At 68.2% G+C, this 9,444-nt stretch overlaps 2 protein-coding genes across 2 annotated transcripts; both read right to left on the reverse strand.

Annotated features, from left to right (window-relative positions):
• Positions 1-985: 985 nt before the first annotated feature.
• Positions 986-5,229, reverse strand: H696_02899 (hypothetical protein; the record flags this gene model as incomplete). Its single annotated transcript, XM_009496794.1, has 9 exons — positions 986-1,416; positions 1,605-1,924; positions 2,114-2,288; positions 2,483-2,811; positions 3,020-3,354; positions 3,692-4,081; positions 4,235-4,734; positions 4,903-5,021; positions 5,120-5,229. The coding sequence occupies 9 exons, from the start codon at positions 5,227-5,229 to the stop codon at positions 986-988; spliced, it is 2,709 nt and encodes a 902-aa protein (XP_009495069.1).
• A 448-nt stretch (positions 5,230-5,677) lies between these two features.
• Positions 5,678-6,460, reverse strand: H696_02900 (hypothetical protein; the record flags this gene model as incomplete). Its single annotated transcript, XM_009496795.1, has 3 exons — positions 6,287-6,460; positions 5,975-6,180; positions 5,678-5,716 (listed from the first exon to the last, which is right to left on the reverse strand). Exons 1-3 carry the CDS (start codon positions 6,432-6,434, stop codon positions 5,678-5,680), a joined length of 393 nt encoding a protein of 130 aa, XP_009495070.1. The 5' UTR covers positions 6,435-6,460.
• Positions 6,461-9,444: the final 2,984 nt, after the last annotated feature.

Genomic DNA, 9,444 nt, shown 5'->3' on the forward strand with positions numbered 1-9,444 from the left:
GGAGCGAAGAACGCTCGCATGCGCGGGCCTGGTGGCCAGTGGTGCTTTGGGGCGCGGGGGAGGGGTACGGGGGGACGCCATCGCCCGCCAAGGGGAAGCCCCCTGTCTGGACCCGACCCCTGAGACGCGTCGCTGGCCCCACGGTGCACCTGCTTTTTTTCCCTGTGAGAATCCACCACGCGCACACTCGCACACACAATGCAAGCACACGGCCCCGCCCTGCCCCACTCCGGGCCGGCCGCTGTTTCGACCTGGTGCGAGGGACGCATGCGAACGGCGGTTGACCGCCGGCGTTCGACCCGGGCTGGGCCGGCCTGCCTGGCCGCCCCCCCCCCCCGAGGCCGGTCCGCTGAATACGCCCCCTTCAACAGCCAGCCAGGCGGTCAGCCGGCCCGCGGGAACGCGCGTCGCTGCCAGGGAGGTATTCCCCCGCCCCCCCCGCCCCCCCGCCGACACGACGCCCCGCTCGGGTCTCATCAATGCCCGCTGGCAGGACGGAAAGAAGGATGAGCCAACACCAGAGCCCCCCCCCCCCCTGCAGCCTGGATCCTTACGCTCACGCGCAGGATGCATCCTCACACAAGTCCGACGAGGTGACAACGCTCGATCACAGGAATGTATGGCCCTGATTTCCCGACCAATGTGCCACGGGCTTCTTTCCATGTTGGGCGTCCGCCCGCGACACCCACAACACCGGTGGCAGCGTCCTCGGCATGCGGCTGGGCCTCTTGCCCTCCGGGCTTTGCCCGTGTGCCGCGACACGCATGGCTGGCCGGCAGGACCCCCGAATGTGCTGAAAGAGATGCAAAGGGCTTGGTCGCGCCCTCAGGGCGCAAGCGCGCGGGCACGGCCGGGTGCATGGACAAACACGCATATGGCAGGGTATATGTGTATGGATGGAGGGAGGGAGGGAGCAGGAGGGGGGGGGCAGGGGCAGGGGCAGGGGCAACAAGGAGGAGAGGAAGAGCGAACCAGAAGCTGGGGCTTAGGCCCAGGCGCGCTGGAGCGCACGTCGGGCCGACGCTCGCGACAAGACCACATTCACCAGCACCAGGGCCAGGACGGTGATGGCCACGGTGGACTTGCTGAAGGGACCGCCCCCCTCGCCGGACAGGGTGTCGAAGGGCTGAACCGGACTCAGTCGAGCCGTGACGAAGAGGTCCAGTCCGCCGAGGACCGCCACGATGCTGGTGGACTCGAGCTGCGTCCCGACCGAGGTGCAGGCGTGCGGCCGCGGCACCGCGTGGTTCAGCGAAATCCGGTGGTGCTCATCCCGCAGCGAGAGCAGCGTCGGTGGCCGGGGACCGGACGCCGCTGCCGGGGCCGTGGTGTCGGCGCCGGCGGTGCCGGCGGTGCCCAGCCGCGGAGACAGCGTCCGCCGCGACAGCGACAGGACAAACCCCTGGGGCAGGGCAACTGCCGATTGAGGTGCACGTACGTGACGAAATCCGCCGGGCGGTTATGGGAGGGGCGCGAGAGAGAGAGAGAGAGAGAGTGTGTATGTGTGTGTGAGAGAGAGAGAGTTGATCGGAGGCCAGCTGCTGGGAAATGCCCAGGCCCCAGGGGAGAAGGAGGGGAGGGAGAGAGCGCCACTCGTGACGCACAGACAATTTGGCGGTTGGTGATTCCGTGACGCGTGACCGAGGAGGCCAGCTGCAGCGCCTCCCCATCACCAACGCCAGCCGGGGAGAAGGCGTATGGCAGGAGGAAGGAGTGTTCCTCGGCGTGCGGCAGGATGCCCTCGAGGCCGGTGGTCGGGTCACCACGGGCATTGCGCGTCGACGATTCAAAGAACTCCAGGACATCCACCTTGATGAGCCCCTCGGAGCGAGGGTGCTGATCGATGGCTGGCTCGCCGCCCGGCGCCGCTGAATACGTCAAAATGAGCCAGTTCTCTCGGAGGAGAGCCTGAACGGAGGAGGCACTGCAGTTGGGGCAAGGGCAGGGGAGGGGGGGGGGGAGGGGGAAGGCGCATAACCGTGCAAGCAGCAAGCCCGAACCGGGCGAGAGGAGCCCCCCGAGGGGAGGGCGGGGACCAGGAAGCAGGGTCAACATCGGGGCCGGGGCCCATATGGAAAGGCGTGACAACAGGGTGGCCGGCTGCCAGGCGCACCTGGCAGAACGTTCGCGCTTTTGGTAGAAGACTTGGCGCCCGGAAAAGGCGTCCACCAGCCGCACGCAAAGGACACCCGACGCATCGCGCGAGACAATGGCCACGGCGGTCGGGTTCAGATATTTGTAGAGGACATTGCGATCGGGCAGGATGCGGCCAATGGAGGCAGGCATATCTGAGGAGAGTAGCGAGGGGGGAGGGAAGTAGAGGCGGAAAAAGGCGGGGTCCGCCAGAGAGGGGACACCAGGATGGGGAGGAGTGTGTGTGTGTATGTGTGTGTGTGTGAGAGAGAGAGAGAGAGAGAAAGAGAATGAGTGAGTGAGTATGTGGTAAAGCCCCGCCAGGAGGGCGGCTTGGGCCGGTACGTACCCCCGGGCGAATGGGCCGCCACGGTGACCAGCGTCTCGCGATCGTCCGTCAGCTTATGGCGCCATAGCTGTGCCGGCCGGTCCAACGGCCCGCCCATGGCCGGGCAGCGGAGACCATAGCCGGTCACGGTATTGGCATCATGGTCCGCCAGGAAAAAACGATGCTCCAAGTCGGGACCTTGTCCCCCGGCGACCAAGGGCCGGCCGGCTGGCGCCGTCATGGCCGACGCAGCTCCAGGGGCCACGAGCAGCCATTCGGCCTGGCGGCTGGCGCCGGCCTCGGCCACCGCCAGCAGGGGGTTCGTCATGATGTGGACCGGCACAAAGGGACTGCAAAGAAACGCGGCGAAAGCGGAGGCGCAAATGCCCAGTAAGAAGGTCGGTCGGGCGGGGAGCAGGCGAGGAGGATAGGCAAAGAGAGTGGAGGATCTTGTATGCATGCGTGCGCGCGCGCGCGCGTGTGTGTGTGTGTGTGTGTGTGTGTGTGTGTGTGTGTGTGTGTGTGTGGAGGTCGAATGGAGAAAAGGGATTGTCGCACATGATCTCGCCCGGGCCGGCCAATGCGCCAGTGGACAAGCTAATCCTCTGCAAGAGGCCCAGATCCTCGGCCCGATCGGCAACCGAGCACCGGAGGAAGATCGTGGCCTCGTCGGCTTGCTGGTGCGTGGCACGCAGGTCTTCGGGCACGCAGGACAGCTGACTGGTCGAATCCAGGCCCGGAGGGAGTCGGCCATCGGCGGCCAGGTGCCCAGCCGGGCCGGCCAGAGGAAGGGATCCCTGCCATAGCAGTGACCCATCGGAGGAGGCCAGGCCGAAGATCCTCCCATATGCATTCAGGATAACCAAGAGCTTGTGCACGCCAAGCGGATCGGCCTGTCGGTGGGCGATGGCGCGAGAGGTTGCACGAGTGTATGTGTGTGGGGGGGGCAGAGGGGGGGGGGGGGGGGGGGGGGGGGGAGAATAAAAGGCAGCCCGGCAACATGGCAGGGGCGGGTCGGATGTCAGGCGCCCGGGAAATGGCGAGCAGCGGAGGAGCAAGGAGAAGGGGCGGGAGGGTCGGGGATACAGGTCTGAGTCAATTGCGAAATTCACCCGGTCGGACAGGGAGAGACAGAGAGAGAGGGAGAGAAGGAAGAAGGAAGAAGGAGGAGGGAGAGGGAGGGGGGGGGGGGGGGAAGGGGGAGGACACGGCCGCATGGAGAACACACACCTTCAGCTGGGTCTCAGGCAGGGTGACGCCAAGGCCGGCCGCCTGCCGGAAGAGGGCCGCCAGGCCGCGGATGTCGCTGGCCCAGCGTGTGAGAATGGCTCGAGTCACCCCGGCGAGACCGCCCGACGCGGGCGCATGGACGTCAGCCCGATGGGGGGCGTCCACGGTACCGGACGCCCCGGGCATATCCAGCAGCATGTGCGACACCGGAGCCATGACCAGGCCCTCGGCCCGAGACCAAGTGAGCCCATGCAGGTTGGCAATACAAGCTGCGTGGCCGATGGCCTCGGTGACATCGGGACCGGCGATGTTCGGCCGGTGGAAGTAGGCCAGGGTCCCGTCGACATGCTGAAGCAGCAGCGACCGGTCGACCGCCGGGTCTTGCCAGAACTGACGATGACAAGTGGGTCACCATGAAGAGGACGAGGGTGAGAGAGAGAGAGAGAGACAGAGAGACAGAGAGGCAGGGAGGGAGGAGGAAAAAAGGGCCAGAGGGCGGGGATGAGTGCGTATCAGCGCGCATGGGCGGACACATGGACGCACTTGGCGAATGGCACCCGGCGAGTGGCCCGGAATGTGAATGATGTTGGGGACACCGGCGCAGGGGGTGGCCTCAGTCACAAGGTCCCCATCGATGAGGTCCAAGCCGCCGGCCAACGAGTGATCGGTGGCGGTGGGGGATTCGAGGGGGACTTGGCTGCAGGGGGTCACACTCACGGTGCCCACCTCGACGTCGATGGCAAAGCACTGGGCATCCTGCGGGCGCGATACCCACAGGGTCTGGCCAACCTGGCGCAAGGTGGCCTTGGTGCTGGCTGGCGGCAAGTCCAGCTCCAGGTCCAGCAGGGGGCGTGACGCGGCGACCACCCCGTCGCTGGTGCGGTGCGCCCGCCAGACGAGGCGCCCGGCGCCGGCCGGCTCCGATACCGTGGCCACGAAGGAGCCCTCCTCGGCGGTGAGCTCATTGCTGGCAGATCGGCGAAGGACCCGCGCCGTGTGTAGCGCAACGACATGCTCCGACGTGTCAAGCACATGTCGCCAAACTGCGAGAGTGAGGAGGTCAGCGTGCGCGCGGGCGCAGTCGGGGGGGGGGGGGGGGGGGAGAGGGAGAGAGAGAGAGAGAGAGGGAGGGAGAGAGAGAAGCGAGAGACGCCACGCTGGGGCTTGGGCACAGCAGCGAAACAAAAGGAGTGTCTATGGAGGGAACGAACGGATAGCCGGGGAGTCGGTGGCGCGTGGCAGGGCGGCGACCACGCCGCCGGTCGAGGCGACCACCAACGAGTGCGGTGTGAATGTCGCGAAGTCAACGCGACCCACAAATGACCGGGCCCTGGTGTGGCGGAGGGGAGTGTCAGTAAGAGGGGGAGGGAGGTCCGAGGGAGGGCAGTGCCAGGGCGGGGCAAGTGTGTGTGCGTGTGTGTGGCGTACCATTCAAAGCGCCCGGCTTGGTCCTCGAAGACAACTCCCCGCACGAAGCTGCCGGCGAGAAGGCCGAACAACAGCAGACCGGACAGGAGCCCCGGCAGGCGTCGGGCCATGGTGGGCTCTCTTTCACAGGGCAGGGGGCCGAGGCGGGGAAGGAAGGGAGGCGAGAGAGGATTGGCCGTGGTGGTATATAGGGGGTGGTTGGCTGGTTGTGTGGGGGGGGGGGGCGGGAGACGGTCGGGTAACCGAGGAGGGGTGATCGAGGTGTTGGGCGTCCCTGAGGACGTGAGTGTCAGAGGATGGATTCAAAAAAAAAGCCCTCACCCCAAGCAGCCGACGGAAGGACGGGACCCGGGCGCTCCTCCTGCCCGATCTCAAAGGGGTGCCCATCCTCCCTCACTCTCTCCCTCACTCTCTCTCTCTCTCTCTCTCTCTTTGTCTGTCTGCCTGCCTGCCCGCCCGCCCACCCGCCTGCCCCTCCGCCCCTTTGTCCATCGCCTTGGCTCGCTTTTGGTTCTCCTACATCAAGGTGGTTTATTGGGGGAGCATGCGTTGGCAGATCTAATCTGTCCGCGCCTTCTTCGGCGAACGGTCGTCAGACTGTGGGGTATCGCGCGCGGCCGTCGATAGGCGGCGGCCGCGGCGGCGGCGGCGACACGCGAGCACATGCACACGACAAAGCCAAAAAACACACCACCGGGGAAGGCGCGCAAGTCCCGAACACAGGGAGGAGTCGGAAAAGCGCCGGCCAAGGGCAGCGGAGGAGGGTCAGAGGATGTGGCAGGCTCAGGTGCGGGAAGCCCTGGCCAGTGCGCGGCCAGGGGTGGCGGCGGCAAGCGGAGAGAAAGGTGTACGAACCGCACCACTGGCCGAGTCCTGCTCGGCCTCGAGCTCCTTGACAAGGCGCGCCTCCTCGGCGATGTCCTTCGGGTCGATGCCCTCCATGGCTTCCTGGTCATCGAAGGCATCCTCATCGGCCGGCGCGGCGGCCGCGGCCGCGGCCGCGGCGGCTTCTTTCTGCCGCTCGGCCTCGGCAATGGCGTCCGTCAGCAGCTGGTTGACATCTGGGCAATGGGTGAGGGGTCAGAAACGGCGGCGGCCCAATCGGAGGAGCAGGAGAAGGAGGTGTCCAGAAAGCGGGCGAAATGTGCCGCGCCCCAGAGGCCATACCGGTACGGAACCCCGGGAGGGCGGCCAGCAGGGCATCCAATGAGGAGGGCCCATCCGGTGCCGACAGGGGGGTCATCACCTCCTGCGCGGTGCCATCATACAGAGCGGCCGAGGTGAAGCGCGAGCTGAGCTGTGGAGTGTTGGACATCAGGGAGCGTCTGTGGTGGGGGGGGGGGGAATGGGCGTGCAAGGGGGCAGGGGGTAGGGAGAGGGGGGAGAGGGGGGAAGAGGGGAAGTGTCTTGTTTTGGGGGGGGGGGGGAGATCTGGCGAGCGCCTTGGGCTGCCGCTCGAGGGGGGACGGGGCCGGGCAGGCCCGTGGCCCTTGGAGCAGGGGGCGATGGGGACCCGGAGATGCCAGCGCCGGGGCATGATTAGCGCGTGATCCGGGACCCGCAAGAAGGAGATGGCCCACGCCTCGCCTTGTGATGCTTGGCATCCCGGTGGAGCCGAATCACATGCCCTCGGCATTCCTTCCCTGCCGAGTCCCATGCACGCACGCGCGGGCAAACTGAGCGGCGCCGGAGCTCGGGCCGAGGACCACCGCCGAGGAGCATGGCTGGTGGTATGCAAGAAAGGAAAACCAGATGTTTCTATTCATATGGATATTGAGCTACCCACAAGAGGACATGCTGGCCGCCTCCCCCCCCCGGCCGCCTCCGGCCGCCAAGGTGACCCTGCGACGGAGGAAACCATGGGCCAGCGCGAGCCTTGTCAACACTTTGCACGCCGGTCCTGCGCCGCGTGCGTCTCTTCACCGACCAGTCGACCGGTGCGTTCCAGAAGGAGCTGGCCTCAGCGGGCCGTGTGTGCACCAGGGGCATCTCTGGCCGGGTTGGTCGGGGGGGGGGGGGGGGCGGGATGTAGCGGGCGTGGTCTACCCGCGACCCGCAGGTGGGGTCTCGCACGCGTGGAGCGTCGGTCGACGGGGCGGCGTGGCTGGCGAGACGCCCGGTGTTTGGTCTGGGTTATGGCGTGCACCGGGGGGGCTCTCACGCCGGAGCAAAGTGGCTGGGTCATATGCTGAGCGGGCATGCCAGATGTTCCACCGCGAGTGCAGCGCAGAATGTGTGTGTGTGTGTGTGTGGGTGGGTGGGTGTGGTGAAGGGGCCCCCCCCCCTGCCGCCTTGTTTCCGCCCGGCCCTGGCCCGGCCCTGCTGAAACAGACCAGGTGCTATCCGGCGGAAGGCCGCCCAAACCCCACCCCATTGGCCGGCCCCAGGGAGGGGGGATGGGTGTGTTTTTTTCGGAGGCCGGAGGCTGCTGTCCGTGCCTGCCGGCTTCAGGCAACAATATTGTCGACACCTCCCTGCAGGACGTCACAGGCGGCACCTTGGCCCGCCCTCAGCCCCCGGTGCCGTTTTTCACGTACGACTGGAGGGGGCCGACGCGCGAGAGGGCGCAGCCGGCGGCGGCGGCGGCGGGCCCCAGCCAGGTCTGTGGTAGCCGAGTTGTCCTCCGGGCGCGGGGGAAAAACATCTCCCCGCCCGAGGCCAGCCGCCGGGGGGTCGGACGACCGGGGCCGAGAGGGGAGCCCCGGCGAGGGGGTGAGGGGGGCGGCGGGGGGGTGGGGAAGCCGCAGGAACATCCCGAGGCCCAGGAGGCCCCCGGGCGGCCCACGTAGTCAACACCCGGGCCAAGTTGCTGGCCAGTCGCCCCTCCTGCCTTGCCCCCCCCCCCCCCCCCCCCCGGGGGGGCAACGGGGCCATGATTCCCGGTCGGCCGGCCATGCTTCCGGCGATGAGCAACGCGAGACTGGGCTTGCATCTCTTGTTGCGCCGTGCCGGTCCCCCCCCCCCCCTCGCCCGCCCCCTCCCCGGACCAGACCGTCCGCCTCATGTGCGGGCGTCGCGACTGGCCGGGTTTTTTTTCTCGCCTTTTCCCTCTGGCGCGGGGAGGGGGCGGGGGGGGCGCGCTGCGCAAGCGCGGCATCGCCAGCCCGACGGGCTCCTTCATGTGGATCTGGACACTTGATGATGCCTTGCTCGGCCCAGCGCCGCGGTGAGTCCTCGGCACGGAAATTAAATGCCCGCCCTCGCAGGCCTGGCCAGGCGCGCATGCCCGGGGGCTGAACCCCCCTCTCCCCATCGTGTGTCTGACGCCCGGTGCCCCTTCATCCCCTTCCGCGGTCTGTCCCCTGTCCGGCCGGGGGGGGGGGGGGGGCGCCGGCAGCTCGCGCGGCGGGGCAACGCGCGCGCCCCCCGGGCGGCCGGAGGCGTCTCCGGGGATTCGACCGGCTCCCGGGCCCGGGGGCCTGAAGGTTGGAGGTTGCCCTGGCCCAGGGCGCCCCGGGGGCGGGCCACCAGGCCACATCGGCATCCGTGCATCGGCGTCCGATGAGCGAGGGGCATGTGCCTGCCACCACGGGGCAGACCAGGCGCCAGGGCGCAAGGTGGCGTTGGCGTTGTGGAAGTTAATACCCCGGGGAGGGGGATGTCTCCCTGTATGTATGTGTGTGTGTGTGTGTGTGTGTGCGTGTGTGTGTGCACGCGCGTTCCGGCGAGGAGTGGGGGGCTTCCCCGCCCGGCGGTCGGGTCTCCCTCCCCCGGCCGCCCAGGAGGGGCGGCCATGCTCGCCCTCAACGTGGGGCGGCTGGCTGGCCCGTGCGGGGACACGTTTTTCGCCCCGCCCCTGCCCTTGGGGGGATAGGCAAGGGGGCACAGTGACCCGACAGGAGGCAGCTAGGGGCACGCCACATCGAGGGCACACGGGCAGCATGGCCCGGGCGCCGGGCCGTCTCGCCTCTGCCGAGGGCCCGGCGTGCGTGGCCCGGTCGTCGCCCTCGGGGGTGTCGCGCCAGGCTGCTTGACCGCCGGCCCCCCCCCCCCCCTCTGGGGCAGGGGCACAGACGCCCGCGAGCCCGGCAGCTCCGGGGCACGGACAGACCTGACTCTCCGCCAGGGGATTGGGAGGGGCGCCTCGTCATTCTCGTCAGGGAGCCGGGAAGCTCCCACCCGGCAGGGCTTCCCATGGGCCTGGGGATGAGGCTGCGAGTGTTTGTGCATGCCTGGCCACCCCCGGCACGCGGGAGTACTTTTGCATGGGTCCCTGAGGGGCCAGATGTTCCACCGCGAGTGCAGCGCAGAATGTGTGTGTGTGTGTGTGTGGGTGGGTGGGTGTGGTGAAGGGCCCCCCCCCCTGCCGCCTTGTTTCCGCCCGG

The sequence above is a fragment of the Fonticula alba genome (assembly GCF_000388065.1).
Source record: "Fonticula alba strain ATCC 38817 unplaced genomic scaffold supercont2.4, whole genome shotgun sequence".
NCBI lineage: Eukaryota > Rotosphaerida > Fonticulaceae > Fonticula > Fonticula alba.